This window comes from Ursus americanus, chromosome 10, assembly GCF_024610735.1.
Source record: "Ursus americanus isolate L20-20 chromosome 10, mUrsAme1.1.p, whole genome shotgun sequence".
NCBI classification, from domain to species: domain Eukaryota; kingdom Metazoa; phylum Chordata; class Mammalia; order Carnivora; family Ursidae; genus Ursus; species Ursus americanus.
In genome coordinates, this window is record NC_142136.1 from 75,928,318 (window position 1) to 75,946,303 (window position 17,986).

General features: G+C 39.8%; 1 protein-coding gene across 1 annotated transcript in view; it reads left to right on the forward strand.

Moving 5' to 3' along the window:
- Positions 1 to 15,481: 15,481 nt before the first annotated feature.
- The window catches only part of MICU2 (mitochondrial calcium uptake 2), a 187,971-nt gene continuing 185,466 nt past the window's right edge, over positions 15,482 to 17,986 (forward strand). Inside the window, exon 1 of the mRNA XM_045797104.2 lies at positions 15,482 to 15,740. Coding sequence (XP_045653060.1) covers positions 15,531 to 15,740 — 210 coding nt within the window. The 5' untranslated portion in view covers positions 15,482 to 15,530. The remainder of the gene's footprint in view (positions 15,741 to 17,986) is intronic.

A 17,986-nucleotide genomic window follows, 5' to 3' on the forward strand; every position in this document is an offset into this window, starting at 1 on the left:
CTTCCTTGCTACTTTTCTTGGGGCTAAAATCAATGACCTGTGTATACATGCGTGTGCTTATATACTTATAGTGGCTGTTGTGGGTTGAACTATGTCCTCCAAAAAGATGTTCAAATCATAACACCTGGTACTAGTGACCATGACCTTACACGGAAATAGTCTTTGCAGATGTAATCATTATGATGAGGTCATAGGGGGCTAAATTGGACCCTAATCCAGTGACTACTGTCTTTATAAGAGAAAGGAGAAGGAAATTTGGACACAGAGACACTGAAACACACAGACGAAAGATAGCCACATGATGATGGAGGCAGCTGCCAGCCAAGGAACACTAAGGATTACCAGCAAGCACCAGATGGTGGGAAGAGGCAAAAACGGATGCTTCCCTAGAAGGAGCATGGCCTTACTGGCACCTTGATTTCAGCTTTCTAGCCTCCAGATCTGTGAGAGAACACATTTCTATTGTTTTAAGTCACTCCATTGGTGATAATTTGTTATGGCAGCCCCAAGAAACAGATACAAGGTCGAAGGCTATTGAATAGTCAGAGGGGATCTTAAGACTGAAGAAGAAAAAGCTATAAAAGTTCTCTCCTCCTAAGATAGAAGTTAATCCATCTGGCCCAGGTTCCTAAACAATGTGGTTTGCTCTACTTAGAAAACATTTTGAGGTATCAGCCTGGGTAATTTCATTTTATTATGTTAAAGCTCTCAACTAGAAGAAAGAACCTGTCACTGAAAAAGAGAAGAAAGAGGAAGAGTCAACAAATGCCTGGCACCTAGTAGGTGTTTAATAAATACCTGTTGAGGGAATGAATGAATGAAAACAGAATTACTAAACAATGTCATAAGATATAAAAGCAGAACCTGTGATCCTGATATCTGAGTACCAGAGTAAAGCACTTTCACAAACTCAGCTAACACAAGAATACACGTCTACCACCAGGGAGACATAAAATCAAGAGTAGTTTGCATAACATAAAATATGTATAAAGCATTGCAGGAAGCACTCTGTGCTCAGGTAAATAAAATGTTTTCCTAAGAGGATGGGTTCTGGGATGAATCTGTGAAGTAATGTAGTGTGTACACACTGCTCATTTAAAAAAAAAAAAAGGAATAAATCAAAAGAATTGGTTATGATGTGATATGATGTGAGCAACTAATTTTACCCTTCCTCTCCCCTCCCCCAAACTAAACGTTCCCTCACATCAGTCTTCTCCTCCAGTCTGAATGCTGTTTTCAAGCAATCACTGTCTAATTACACGTTTCTTCAATAACTTCCAGCCTTCACTCGAACCGAGCTTGCAGTCCTTTTGTGCCCCTCGTGTCCACTAGCTCTTCCTGCAACAATAAAAAACAATCTGCCTCTGCACTGCGACCCAGTGCCATAGGCATTGGCCACACATCACCAAGCACTTGGAATGGTGCTAGTGCAACTCCAGAACTGAGTTCCCATTTTTTCCTTAATTTTAGTTAATTTAAACAGCCACAAGTGACTAGCACCTACTGTATGGGACAGCACAAGCTCCAGATATTTTTGAGGAAACCCCAGTCTTTTCATTGCTTCCACCTCCCTCTCTATCACCCTCAAACTACGGTCTGATGAGGAAACAGTTAATAGCCATCCATCTACGTACACTCTGTCCTTTAGTCTCGAAACCTGCAGGATCGCCCCAGGAATTGAAAATACTGCCTGCCCCTACTTTGTGAAGTGGCAAGAATTTGGGGGAATTAATGAAGGTGCAAAGAAATCCACCATCCAGCCCTTCTGAGAATCCATTACTGAAAGGATTTTATCACAAGACTGAATGTTCCGGTTCCACCTGGATATTTCCAGTGACCCATGATAATGACAGTCATTCGGCATTTCTTAACAGCCACTACGTACTGAGTGGTTTTCTACACAGTATGAAAAGTAAAAAAGAGACTGATGAGGAGGGGTTTTCCTGTAACTGGAAAAATCTAACATTCACAAAGAATAATATACATATTTAAAAACCAGCTATTTAAGATATATTTATTTGTCATCTTGCTTTTCCTTCTTTTTTTCACCTGGGATCTGAAGTGCAAGTTCTCTAAAGACAGAAACCGTGCCCTTCTTAGGGCACTGAGGGTCTTCCAGTCCTATTCTGAACCCCAGCTGCCACATCAGAATCTCTTGGGAGCTTGTTAGAAATGCAAGTGCCACCTCATTACTATGGAACTCAACTTGCATTGTAAGAAGATGCCCAGGCCATTTGTTTGCACGTTACAGTCTCAAAAACACTGATCTAAACTATTCAGAATAGTGCACACTGATTCCAATACATATTTTGTGTTTGTTAGAAAGATAGTAACAGGCTGGGCCTCAGCTGGTATTATGTTCTGTGGGATATTTAAATTATTTGGGAAGAGCTTGTTAATTAATTATCGTAATTTAAATTTGAGAAGTAGTATACTGCTATAGAAAGAGTGCTCAATTGAGACTAGAAAATCTGAATTTTCCATTCTTGTCTTTGTCATAATCTTGTGATATAACTTCCAGCAAGCTATTAATTTTGTTAGGTATCAGTTATTTTGTTTTTGTTTCTGCTTTATTCATTACTTATTCATTTAAATATATAAAATTGAGGTTTTTCTACTAGTTGCTCCCAACCTAGGATCTTCAGAATTTCACAAATGAGTAATGATCAGACCTAAAATAGCTTTTTGTACATTAAAAAAAAAAAAGCCTAACATTGGAATCATGCATTCCACCATAATACAGTTATCCAGAATTTGCTTTTTAGCTACCACATCTTCATTGCCTGCCAGATTAACATCAAGATTTAAGCTGTCTCAGATGAGGAATTCTCTCATTTTAAAAGACTTCCGGAATTACTATGGAACTGATATTTACCAGTCTCCACTGTAAATGAACCTAAATCCTCCTATCCTTAAGCTGTAGTTTGAGCCTGGTTCCCTAAAGTCAGCGGAGATTCGAGACAGCTAGTCCCCATTTTCTGAAAGAAACCTTTCACATCTACTTTACCAAGGATTAGTTGGCAGTTAGCTCAGGACAAGACCCTCCAGGAATGATACACGGGCTACTTGCAGGGGCGTGTAATGGAAGGAGGAAGTGGAATAAGACAAAAACAAAAGTGGTCTACTCCACAGTCCTGCCTAAGGTCAAAGGCCTTTCAAGTCAAATATGAAAAGGAAGACAGACACAGTTCTTCCTTTGCTCCCACTTTTGTTCAGCTTATTTCTTTTGTGGGCTTTACTATGAATTTGAAGCCTTTTTTTCTGTTCAGCTCCAGTGACTTCATACAGTCACTACTTTGTAAAATTGAAGGTAGATCTGTCCCCAGTAGCAATACCTGGAAAATTCCCGGTACCTCAATGTTCTAGGGACTTAGTCAAGGCTATAGTTAGATATTATACCACATTTCAGACAAAATGTGATTTTCCTTGAAGGGTTTGCTCCCATATCCCCTACTTAAACCAAACATACTTTTCAAGTTCATAAAAGCTCTACCTGCCGAGGCAGCAAATCTGGCAATAATTAAAAGGGAGGAAAATTTTTACACAAGAAAATGTGCTATTTGGTCAAAGCGTAAATATGAAAACCTGTGAAACATGATAGCAAGATATAATTTGTATTCCTGTTTTTTATTTACTGAATGAGATGTTAGAAGAAAATTATCTTAACAATAACTTACTATATTCTAATACCTTTAAATGTTTCACATAGTGACTGCAATGCAGCCTGTAAAAATAACTTTGAATTCCAATGTCAAGTGGAGCATGAAGATTTGGTTTCATTTTCAAAACTGCTCTGTTGAGAAATATGCCCTAAAAGGCAATTCTCAATTTACTCCATTATAGCTCCAACAGCTGCAGGACAAAATATAAAATGTATTTAACCCAATCTGAAATTTAGAATTTTGATCTCTGAGGAAAGTATTTTTGAAGAGTCTCACATGCTAGAAAAGGATTTAGAACTTTGATAAGGCTTCACAAAGAGAGAAGCACTGTGAAATTTTAACAAAGGACCACCTTCTTTTTTTTTCCTCTCAAGAATGCTTCAGATCTATGCTATATAATTTAATACTTTATATACTGTATTACATATGGATTAGTAATATTTTACTTTATTCCTAAATTTTACACCCTCTAGACATATCATATTATCATATTATGAAAGAGACATTATACAAATTCAAACATTTGTTTGTTCACAAATAAGCAATTTTTTTCACACACACACATATACATAGCCATACATATTTATCTTCTGACAACTCACCCATAAAAACCAGGCTTTCAAACATAGTATATCTTTCTGAAGCTGCAGACTGTTCTTTGAGGAGTTACCAGTTAATAAGGACCCAGAGCCACAGTGATTTTTCAAAGCCTATCCCAGAGGACAAGCACAGACATCTAGGGAAGTATGGAAATGGTCTACAGTCTGCACTGGTGAGTCTTGACCTTAGCACAACATTGCTGCCTTCCCACCTGACGTTGTCTGATACCACTACCGCGAGCACCTTATCTTCACTCACAATGACATGTAATTCATCATTGCTGTCATCTTCTAAAGATAATCACAATGCTGTATTCCAGTATCTGTTTTACTGCAGCCATGATAATTTGTATATTTGCACTAGAGAAAATAAACCTAAGCAATTCTTATATTAACAAAAAATGTCCCATGTGCTACCTCAGTACTTTTCTCCTTTGACTTCATTAAAAGATTTCTAACGAAATTTGTAAACACTATATTCCTGCCTAAATCATAAGCTATTTGATATCTACATTTGAGCGAGAAATGAAATAGTTCCTACAAAAAGAGTGCAATACACACTGAGATCATTTGAACTGAAATGAGATGGCATAAATGTAATAAAAGTCATGTGCACCATATAGGTATATCTATACTTTATGTCTGATTTCTAACTGTTTAGTATTGTAATGTCCCTTCTCTTAACTTTGTGCCATTGTCGCATCTAATTCAGTTTAAATTTATAACGGTTTTAAATCAACACATAAACTAATATCTTTATTAATTAATCAACCAAGGAATATTTATGAAATGTAATTGGGAGAGCTACCAAAAATCTAGAAGACATGTTACAAACTCTCAGGGAATTTGTATTCTAACTGAAAAATATGACCAAAGAGATAACAATAAAAGTGTACATATTTTTACATGTATTCATAGCTGCTTCTTTGCCAAAAAATATTTGAGGCATTAAAAGAAACATTAAAAGAGGCATTTATTTTTATGTTATAGAAGAAAGTATAGTGGCACAGGAAAATAAAGGTAGAAAATCAGGAAAATGTATATCACAAAAATGAATAATGTATAACAGAATAATATATATTATACCGTTAGTAGACATAAGCCACAAAGTTGGCACTGAAGAAAACATGATCAGTTACCAGACACTGATCATGTCTGTGAGATAAAAGAAGACCAGGTACACCAGGGAGGGATCTTTTCTTATTGCTGGAACTAAGAGAAATTTCCCCTCAGGATTCTCATTAGGAGATACAATATGATTTCATGAGCTACAACTTCAACACTCTTTAAACAATACGACAGAGAGTTTCATTTTGCTGTATTCTTCGGAGTGATGTCAATGAAAGTCAATAATTGAGAGCTACACTGGGGAATTTAGATAGGGAATATTAACAGAGAACCTGTGTATCAGACAGGGCAACTCATGCCAGCTACTCTAACATCCAACCACAAAGTCTAGGCTGTTTAACACAAGAAGAGTCAAAGCCAAATGTAGACTGTGCATTCTCCTTGGCAGCTCTCCTCCAGCAGGGGATCTCTTTCTCTTAGCTCCACCATCCAGAATGCATGGCTTCCAGGAGTACTGCAGAAGATAATCGATGCAGAGCATGGAGGAAGGTACGCCGACTCTCAACTGCCTTAGCTCAGAATGAAATCAGGTCACCTCCCCTTACTTACATACCGTTGGCCAGACATGATGACATGACCACACCTTGCTGCAAGGGAAGCTGGAAATGCAACTTCTTGTGTGCCCTGAAAGTGGGAATACAATGAGATTTGACCGATTTATAACATTGTCTTTGCCACAACTGAGAATGTGAGGCTGGGAGATTGGATTTGCCCCAAAATGTACTAGACCTGTGATTCTCACAGGTGAATGTACATACCACAAATAACACACAAACAAAATATTACAGCTTCTATGTGAAAGAAAACATACGCATGGAAGCAATACATATAGGCGGTAACACCCATATATAAATAATACATATACACTATGTAAGATAGCCTCATATCACAATATGTGAAGTATCTTGACAAAAGACTAAGAGTTCTGTGACCTGAAGGAATGTGCTGGATGTCCATAGTTGATCATTGTCAGGGGTCTGTACATCCAGGATAGATTACATTATCTAGCATTAATAAAAATAAGCCTGATGATAATGGATAACCAGCTTTAAAAGACTCCTGCAAAAGCCAAAAATAGAAGATAATACTAAAATACCAGTGAACAAGGTAAAAATAGCAGGGCTCAGGCTTCTCCCTTCCTGTTATGAGATGAAAAGAACTATCTAATCAGACAGAGTCAGTAGAGACAAAACAAATTATCAAGAAGAATATTTGAAAATGGATTTATATCCATTATCATTAATAATGAACCTAATCCTAAATATATATTATCTTGAGATAATTAGCTATCAATGGTATGAAGCCAAAATAAGAATTCAAAATGAACTATCCAGAACATGAAGGTAAACCTCCACAAATAAAATTTTTTCCGCAATATTCAATCTAGTAGTTAAACAAAATTTTACTAAATTTAAAGATAAATGTTCATGAGGTCCTGCTGAGATTTGTTAATCACAAAGACAGGAGCCCCATGGGGCACCTCAGTGGCTTAAGGATCTACTTCAGCTCAGGTCCTGATCCCAGGTCCTGGGATCGAGTTCTGAATGGGGCTCCTTGCTCAGTGGGGAGCCTGCTTCTCCCTCTGCCTGCCACTCCCCTTACTTGTGCTCTCTCTTTCAAATAAACAAATAAAATCTTTTAAAAAAATGTTTTTAATTAAAAAACAAAACAAAGAAACCCCAAAACCCAATGAGAAAATCCTTCTTTTCCCTGTTATAATAAAAATGACTACAATAATACTCATTCACTTAATAAGTAGTTATTGAATGCCTGCTATGTGGTAGGCATTGCTCTAGGGACCAGGAATAATGGAATGGTTACACAAAACAGGAAAAAGTCAATGTCCTCCTGGAGCTGACATTTTAGAGCATGGGTTCTCACCTGGGGGAGATTTTGCTCCCTGGAAGACAATTCATCAATGTCTGGAGACATTTTTACTTTCACAACTAGGAGGGGGGTGCTCCTGGTATTTCGGTGGGGGCCAGGGACACTGCTAAACACGTTGCAGTGCACAGCACAGGCACCACCGACAAAGAATTATCTGGCCCCAAGTGTCAATGGTGCTGAAACGGAGAAACCACCAAGGCTGAATTTCTTAAGATGTTTAACATATCATAGAATCTTTGCTATACTCTTGAAATGAGATAGAAAGTGATCATGAAACTTTTGGATCACACAACAGTTGGCTAGTCAACTGACAGCAAAGTAATTTAAGCAACTGTCACATGGAAAGATGAGTTGTACATCTTTCTTTTACAAAACGATGCGTTCCAGATTTGTTGCCCACTTCTGCAAGTGGCTGTTTAGTAATACCATTAATTAAAAAATATATTAATCTATCTTTTAAAGGCAAAAGTGATGTCTTTAACATTGACTGACCAAGAAAATGATTGCTGTTTGAAAGACACTTTTCCTTGGAAAGTACATTTTGGAAACCCATATTTGGAGATGAGTGCATCATGATGCAAGTGTGACCTAGGAAATTTCTTTTATCTACACACTTTCAAAGCCTGAACACAAAATTTTCTAACCCGTATGAAAATCTTTTTTTTTAAATTGAAGTATAGTTGACACACAAGGTTATATCAGTTTCAGGTGTACAACATAGTGATTCAGCAAGTCTATAGGTTATACTGTGTTCATCACAAGTGTAGCTCCCATCAGTCACCATACATTATTGACTATATTCCCTATGCTGTACTTTTCATCCCCATGACTTATTCATCCATAACTGAAAGCCTATACCACCCACACCCCTTCACCAATTTTGCCCATCCCTTTACCCCTTCAAATTTTTTGAAGTGAATATTTTTGGCAAGTTTCAAACTCAATTAGTTTGAAAGAACAAGGGAATGACATCAAGGAAGTCAGAGATTTCAGGCGTCAAACTAACAAAATCTTCCCCTAACTGGTGGCTAGAACTGATATAAATATCAGGGCAGTATTATGGACTTGCAGTCAGAAGTGCCAGTCATGCAACTGCCTGTTGTCCTCACCACACCCCACGCCCAGGACATGGGATCACAGCTCATCCACATGGGACAGTTGCGTGTGATCAGCCAATGGTCAGCAACCCTGCCACAGCCCTGGAAGAAGCTGAAAAAGCATTGCCTGCCCCTGGCAGGACGCTCCCATCCTCACCAATACTCCACAAACCAGCAGCAGGTACAGTGGCCTCCAAACCTTCCAGGCCCCTGCTCAGTGCTCACACTCTGGTTTCCTGGTGTTTCCATTCACTTGATCTCTTAGTTCTAAACATGGCTTCCACTCAGGCCTTCCTACTGGAGGGGAACAGCCCTCCCAGCCCACTCAGCCAGCCCAGCCCTGCAAAACATCTCAAGCTCCTGAAAGGGCCAAGGGGACTTCCAAAGTGTACCTGCAAATTGGCCACTAGGGCCGAGTGCTCGAGTTTTGGACTTAGGTGGAACAGGCCAGATGGGCCATGTGGCTGCTCCTTGAAGACAGACCTCCAGTGGTTACCCCTTCACCCCAGGTAGTCCGGAAGCAGCCCTATCACTCCACTGGACTGTCTACAAACCCAAATCCCCCTACTGAAGCCCACCCCCAAACAAGATGTCACTCTGCACTTGACTTCACAGATTTGCCTGTACTGGCTCCACTTCTGAACAAGTCCCCTGTTGTGCGGCAGGAACTGCTGGCTTTCAAAAGCCACCCAGCTTCTGCACAGCTCATCTTTGTCACGGACAACAACTTCTGGGCCTGTAGGCTTTTCTCTTCATCTGAAGTCCCACCTTCAATCCCCAAGCACCAAAGGTTGCTGCTCAAGGCCTCACAACTGGGAGAGGCCACTGAGGTCGTGGCCAGGAAGTACTCCACACTGAATCCTTCATCCCTCAAGGCCATCTGCATCACTTCCCTGCAAGCGAAGCAAGCAGCAGATCACCAACATCCCAGCCATCATTCTGCGTGTGTACAAGGTGCACAGGTACCCGCCCTATGAGTTATCCGAGGCCCCCATCACACCTTGCCCTCACCCTTCTTGCCAGAGTGCCAACATTTCTCCACACCTCACGATCATCATTGTCTCTGGGAGAGCCACTGAATAGTGACTATCTCAAAGTATTTTTTCATGGTCCCCGAAGCACAAAACAAACTAGGGCAACCCGGTCGGTTGGAAAAAGGAGCTTCTGAAGGGAACTCAGATTCGGCTGCCAGCTGACCAGCCACCAGCCCTGCTGGCCTCCGCTCCACAAATCACCTTGGGTTACGGGTGCTGCTACCACATGTTCACATGGTTTGGTGGCCTAAAGACAGAACTAACAGAATTACTCTTGGGGGAAAGAAAAGCATAAGGAAATTAAATTTTTTTGTTTTGTTTTTTTAAGAAACAGTGAAAATGTGAAGTTTTGTGCTGACTTAATGCCTTCATCTTTTGCACAGTTGAAGAGAGGCTAATATATTCCGGATGTCCTGATGCACATGAATCTACATCATGGACTTGAAAAGTTCTACTGAAACCTTGGGATCAAGGAACATTTCATCAGGTTTTTTAGTTCCTGCCACGTTCTTCCCCTTGCTCATCTGGATATGCCATGTTTCTTAACTCCTCCACTCGTTATCTTTGATTTGCTGGAAATAGATGGTTTACAGTTAAAAGGGGGCAAAGGAAGGAAAAGTGTTATTTTTCTTTCTTGGTAAGATATGCAGAACTTTGGAGATGCTGTAACTGACTTGAAAATAATCAAGTTTCCCAAACAGACACAATCTGTTACATAAATGTGTTTTCAGAGAACAACTTATTTGCAACTTCGAAAGTTGTGCCATCGCCCATCCACAAGTGCACTTCATTATAGCATAGGCCACTCTCTCCACAACATGGAGGTGTCACACATGCTTGCGGAATGCTCTTCTTCTTCCCATTGCCTTCACGTCCCCAGCATCTTATGCAATCTTTGTGACTTTTTTTCCTCAGTGAAGTTTTGTGTGTACACTGGATTACAAACACTATTAAGAAATACAAAACCAAGAAATAGGTATGTGGATTGTCTTTTAAGTCATCTTTTTTTAAACACATACTAAAATATTAAATAAAATTGTATGAGCTTGAGAATTACTTCAACCTACTCTGGTTGGGGGAAACAGGGGAGCTAGAAATGAAACAAGATGGGTCATGAGCTGGTAACTGTTTAAGTCAGGTTAGATGTACGTGGAAGTTTATCATTTTATTCTCTCCAATTTTGCACGTCTTTTAAATTTTTCAGAAAAAAAGCTTAAAAAGACACAAATGTCATGGTTTCATTACTTCAGTTAATAACACACCCAGTCCCTTCCTTTGAATTATTTCTATGAGATATCTTTTTGAGTTTTTATAGTCATTAAAAACTAATGTCTAAATTAACCAAACATAATGCCAGACCTTTGTATTTCTATCTCACAAAACTTAAACCAAAATTATTCAACTTAATAAAGCCAATTTAATCACACTGATCTCACTAGATATTAACATTTTTAGAGAGAAAACATTTATTGCACCTTTATAACAAAATTAAAATTTTATTTTACAAATACTATTCAATTTTTATCATTAAAATTTTACTATGTGTTTTTTATCATTTAGTTGTAAATTGTACGTTTAAGAAACAAATAAACATACTTAAATGGGGGCAACACGCTTTAAAAAGCTTTAAGCATAGGGGTCACACTCCAATGTGTGGAGACTCCTGCCCATGACAAATCACCACAGGGGGAGCTGTTAACTTCTTTGTCTTTGCATCTCTAAGTTATGGCAGTAAGCTTGGCACATATTTCACTCTCAACAGGGTTTGCCGAATTAAAAAAAAAAAAAAAAAGGCCACTATGGAGTGCGTAGAATGAGAATTTTGGAACTAGAAAAATAAACTGAAACCAAACTCCTCATTTTCCAACAAGGAGACAGAGCTTTAGGAAGGTTAAATCACACAGCTAATGGAAGTATGGTGAAAGAAATGTTTTAGGAAGATTGATCTGACATAGATCTATGGGATGCTTCGGAGGAGAAAAAGACTAGAAGCAACAGTACGTGTTAAGAGACGATTGCAATCATCAAAGCATGCAGTAATGAGAGTGTAAACTGGGATGATGGGAAGGGAATGAGAAGCAGAGGAGGATCTGAAAGACATTGAAAATACAACCCTTAGAACTGCTTTTTCACTGTCAGTAAGATTTAATCTTGACCTATTTCTGCACAAGCTGGTATCAATCACGATACCCAGATATTTTTACCCATGGCCCCAAACTGCACAAAAAAGGCATAATTAGCAATTCTTTGACTCATCTAGGGCTTCTGAGAGTGATTCATACCCTTCGCTACACAATTATCCACCATAAATATAGTTTAACCTCTGTCTATTCTAAGCAAAAGTTCTTTGTAATGTCCATCTGTATGCCGCTTGCTCTATTGCTATAGAATTGAGTCCAGCCTCTTTACCTTTTGAGAACTTCCATATTTTTTTCTTCTCCACCTGAGATAATCAATCTTCACATTATTCTGTAATGCAACAGTAAGCAATCTTTCAGAAGCAGGATAGTGAGTTTTATTTATCTTCTCTAAACATGCTAAGATCAAAGATTCATTTGAGTTAACTTCATCTTTTGAAATGGACATACAATAGAGTATGGCATGTCTTCAATAAGAAAAGCTAGTTGATATCTTTTGTTCAAGACCAACAACACCAAGAAAATCGAACTTTTGGTTGTATGTAGGAAGGAAAATAATTTAGAGAAGCCCAGGGGTAATGGGTGAGAAAGGCCAGGACAAAATCTGGACAGGCAGAAGGCAATCACTGGGTAGAGAGTATCTGACCTGCAAAGGAGGAGATCAAGGTTGGGTGGGTGGGGATACCAGAAAAGAAGCATAAATACCCCAAAGACAAACACATGTGGAGGGTCAAGAGAGCTGACAGTTGTTCCATATATTGGTGGAAATACTGCATGACCCCCTTGTGGTCCTGAAGCCACTCAAGGCCAGACCTAAACCAGTTCTGCTCCAAGCCATGCAAACACACACCGTATCTAGTTTTCTCCCATGCTCTCAACCCTACTGTTCTTCCAAACTTTGAGGATCCTACTTATCCAAACCTTTCTCATTTTCCAAGTTCCAGATCGTCTCCTCTCTTCCGTAGTTGCCCTTCTGACTGCTCTAGCCAACCATACTCCTCCTCCTCTGTATAACAGTTAAATGCTATCTTATATTGTTTTGAATTCAGGCCTGGCCTCCAGTAAAAGCGAAATCCCTTGAGAACAGTTTTTTTCTCATATAACTTATGTCCCTCCTACAGAAAAGGAGCACAGAGTAAGTGAATTAAGAATGATATTTTGTAACTATCAGTGTCGCTATTCTGTTTTCCTCCAGCTATCATTTAAAACAGCACAGACCTTATAGTTTTAGAAGCAGTTCCTTATTTCGGGATTGGTTTATAAACTACATGGTTGAAAATACATCCCAGCCAAGGATGTATATTTTTCTCTACAGCTGATGATGAAGAAATGAATAAAGCTGGAGCCTAAAAAGACCAATATAGTCAATGCACTTAGACAAATGTCAGCAGCTGCCAGGGAAGATTTCATACTTAGAATGGTTAGTTGGCTAGAGATTGGTTCTATTATAAGAATTTGTTTCCTCTGCAAAAGAAAAGTTTGAATACATTAAATCTTAATGAGAGTTCTACAGGCCTGGGCACATAATTCAAAACAAAAACAAAAAACAAAACAAGAAAACCAAAACCAAAGCCAAAAAAAAAAAAAAACTAATTACAAAGCACAGTTTCCAAGTACACTCAAAGCTTTTTAGCAAAATAATTTAGAATGAGGTTTTTGTCTTAAAAAATGAACCATATATATTTCTGTATGTTTGATACTCAAAGAATGGAAATAGGCACACCAGAGTTTCATTTGTGCCATCTACTCTTTTTACTTATTCATATATTCATTTGTTGAATGTCTAATATATGCTGGGCATTGTGGCAGGCCAAAATTAGATAGCCCTTCCCAAAAGGATGTCAAACTGTGGGATAAATACAATGTTTTTAAATATGCCAAATGTTCTAATGGGAATATGCACCATGACTAAGTAATAGATGTGGGGTTTCATTAAATGGGTAGAGGAACTGTGTGAATTAGGCAGTACGTATATACCTAACACTACCATTTTAACTATGGTTTTTGAAAATCAAGACTATACTACAAGGTAAGCAGAAGGCAAGGTCTTGGTCAACCTCACTTGTGATCAGAGGGCGGGAATAAGACAAAACTGGAAGAAGGTAAAATGACATCTGTGGTGAGTCTACAAGGTGCCAGGCGTTTGGCTAGTCACTTTCTACAGAATATCTCATTTAATCCCCTGACCCCAAACTATGACAGAGTTGTCTACAGTCGAGAAAACTAAGACTCAGAGAGATTATTTACCCCAAATCACAGTGATCATCCCAGTACAGACAGGATTCCAGCCTTGTGGTCTGGCTCACAAATGTGTACAATGAGTCTCATCTACTTACTTCTTGCCTGGAAAGGCACATCGAAAGTGGTTTCAGCAGCTGTGGGAAAAGTGAGGAAGCTCTGACTGCAGATTTAGACAAGTTGGCTGAGAAAAAGGGAGCAAGAACTAAGGGCAGATCAGGGCAAAATGATCTGAGAATTAAGTGGTCCAATTAGATTTAGTGTGGCACTTGTTTTTTGGTTTTGGTTTTTTGTTTGTTTTACAAACTTCAACATGGCAGTGATTATGTGATCAAGATCTTGGCACCTAATTTTTAGCTGTAAGTTACTGCATGGCTAAGTAAAGCTTCTAATGGCTAAGGACATTTCAGAGGCTGAACAAAGTTTATTAAGTAAATGTACTCTGAAAAGTAAAGACCAAAGAATGAAGGATCAGAGGCTGCAAAACAAAGGCCTCTGCTAAAGGGATGTGCCTCAGCTAAATCATTTCTTAATGACCAATGGAACAACCAGGACTGAGGTACTACTCTAAGCCTGCAAAAGGGAAAACACTGACAATAGTGACATGGCATAAGTGTTCTGCTGCATCTGACTTGGTCCCAGATGGGATAATAGATAATACTTTACTATAACAGAGTTTAAATTCAATATTCAGCAAACAGTGGTTGCCTAAAATAGAGTGGTTTTGTTCCGGAGTTCATTAGAGAATACTTCATCAAAGTTAGAAAGCTGGGATAGCATATGATTTAGCAAAAATGAAAGAGCAGTCAAGAATATAAGAACAGGAAGGATGAATAAGACAGATGGAGAAGACACTTTTTTTTAAGTTTGCCAGTTTTGCAAGATGAAAAAAGTTCTGGAGATGGACAGTAGTGATGGTTGCCCAACAACATGAATGTCCCTAACACCACTGAACTGTATACTTAAAAATGGATAAGATGGTGGTGTTGTGTATTATTTTACCACAATAAAAAATAAATTTAAAGTTTGCTTAGCTATTCAAGTAAGATAAGTAGAACACACACACATTTTTAAAAAACATTATTTTTTGTTCGTTTGTTTGTTTACTAGAAGCGGGTAGAGCTAATTGATGTTATTTTAAATGGCCTGAGGGAAAGTACTTGCAGCTTCTGCAGACTTCAGAATAACATGATAGAAATACTTTTAAGAAATTCTTAACATGTGTAGGCTTGTGGAATCTAGAGCAAATGTAGTTTTCAGGAATATTCATTTTTCTAGTTCCACGCCCCAACTTCTTCAGATATGGGATTCCACTCTTAAGATCATGTCCATCAGAAAGGCAAACTACACAATTTATCACAATTATTGTCAGAAGTGCCTAGCCCACCCATTCGTGCTTTCCGCTCGAGCCCGCAGCGCCCACTAAATACTGGCTTCCCCCTAGGGAATGACACACTTTCCTTACAAAAAAGGTAGGACCTTCCTACACAATATGGGAACTATCTCGTCTTCGACTGGGGAAGCCACTTTGGGTTCTGTTCCGACCGCTTCCCAGTCAGTCGGCCTCCCCGCAGAACTTCTCCTTCCGAGGCTCCGAGCTTCGCCCGTGCAACCACCCACAGAGCGCGAGCTCGAGGGGCCGGGCGGAGACCGCCCCGATCTCGCGATGTCCGCGGCTGCGCGGGAGTTCTCGAGTCCTGCGAAGAGGCCGTGGCGCCGGAGTCTGTGATGGTGCGCTTCCGCAAAGATGGCGGCCGCTGCGACAAGGGGTGCTTGGCTGGCGGCCTGGGGCGGAAGACTGCGGCGTGGGATCGCTGCCGGCAGGCGAGCTTTACCCCGCCCCGGCCCCCTGACCGCGGCAGTGGCCGGCGTGGCCCTGGCAGGCACAGGAGTGGCATGGTACCATGGCCGCATGAATGTCCTGGCACCCGAGGGCAGCCTTACCGTCTTAGCACAGGTACGGGACCTGTCCTTTTCGCCAGCCTAAGCTCCTCCGCTCTCAGACTCCCGGTGGTGGAGAGTGAGGGTGTGGAGTGGGCGGCCCCAGCTCCTCTTCCCGAGTCCAGGTAGGGGCACCGCTGCGGAAGACCCTCGACAGGTGGTAAGTGCTCCCTCTTTGATTCGGCGCCCCACCGCGCTCCCCGAGGGCATTCGAGGCCAGTGCAGGAGATTGAGCCTCCCCTGGGAGAATCCCGCGAAAGCCGAGCACACGAAACCCACGACAACAAATCGTTGTGATGAGTATGGGCGTGCCTTATTTCAACACTCTTAATTTGCAGATTTCTCTCTATACGGTGACCCCTGTCCCTCCTGTTTTGGTGAAGTGGTGCTCAGATCTGTAATTGGTGTGTGTCCAGTTTCCCCACCCGGACGTATCTTTGTTAACCTTTATAACTAAAGCCTTTACGACTGGTTCTTTGTATATAGTATGATGAAGTTGTCTTAATAGATGACTTTTTTAAATCATAAAATGTCAATCATAAGAATTAGCTGGGTGATAATTTCCAGATTTTATGATCAATTGTAAGGAACATTATTACATGATTATAAACCTTAATGCTTCAGTGGACTATGAGCACTAAGCAAAACACGTTTCTTTTAAAACTTCCATGTATTAAAGGTAAAAGTTCCCTACTTAGATATAAAATTGCCACGTAAAGTATTTGCAAATTTGAAAAAGTACTACTTTTTAGGTATTTTAACAAGTTTTAGTGTGTCCATTGTTTTGAAAATTAAAAACAGTATTCTTTCTGTTTGTTAGGTTTATATTATACCTTTCTAATGAAAACCCAAGGAACAATCAGATAGAATGAAAGAGAGGAAAACAGGCCTTGTGAATTAAAGTTAAGCATTGACAAAGGTATATTTACTTGTATTAAATTAAGATGCCACATAGATAATACATGCAATAACCCTCATCCTCTTACCATTTCTGATCATAGGTGAAAGGGTCTGTCTTGTGGTATTTTATAGCATTTTTGTTCTGGTGCCAAGGATTCAATTTATTATTCATCATTGGTTTCTCTCTTTTCTCAGCCTCTTAATTCATCCTGTTTAGGACCCTTAGGTTAATCATCCCAAGTATCACATAATGTACCCTTCATTAGAAAGCATTAGTGCCTCATTTGGCCCAGGATAAAATCCTCATTCAAAAATTTTGTCATTCAAAGCCCTTTGTAGTAACACTCTAACCTGTCACTACTCGTATACACCTTCCAATCAAAGTGATTCACCCAGAACATGACTTCAATTTTATCCCCTCAGCAATTTGTAGATTCTGATTTCAGTTACCTGTCTCATTGGTTTTTTCCCGGCCCACTTCTAGCCTACCTGTGTTTTAAATTCCTGACGTGACACTAAAAACTTTACACCAGTGTATTTTGAATTCTCCCCAGCTCTCTCCCCTCCCCCAACCTGTAGTACTTTCGGCCTAGCTGAAGTAATACAGAAACCGTTTTATTATCCATTGGTGTTTTGGTGGTGGCGGTGGTGGTTTGTTTTTTGTTTGTTTGAGGGAGCAAGCACGTGTGAGCTGGGTGGAGGGGAGAGAAAGAATCTTAAACGGGCTCCACACCCAGGGAGGAGCCCAACTCCCGGCTCACTCACACTACCCTGAGATCAGGACCTGAGGTGAAATCAAGAGTCAGTAGCTTAACTGACTGAGCTACCCAGGCGCCCCTCGTTTTATTACCATTTTTTAACAAAGTCTTTCAACACAGTATTTGCTTGATCTGCTGTTGGACCAGTTTAGAACAGTGGTTCTCATCCTTCTACCACCATGGTAGACTTGAAGATTGGACAATGCATTCCTTCAGCAACAGTGGCTCAATACAGCAAGCGTTGAGGGGCGTATAGTTTGAAAACTCTCCCTCCACCTTGGTGATTCTGGTAATACATCCCTAAAAGGAGGCCTGTTAATCCCTCTATCACAACCACCACTTTGGAGTCATGTGTGCATAGTTGAGAATCACTGATAGACACCTACCATCTCTTGATACAGTTTTATATGCTAGTATAATTATTTTATTTAGTATTGCAAGGTGGTAGAATCTTTCTGATGTGGATTTTTAATAATAGTAATAACGACCTTCATTTTCAATCATCACACCAGGTGAGTTTTCCAGTAAAAATAGGGAATTCATGTTCATTGAATCCTACACTTTCATGGTTCCCATTGTGACCAACAGCTTGCATTTGTGAGGG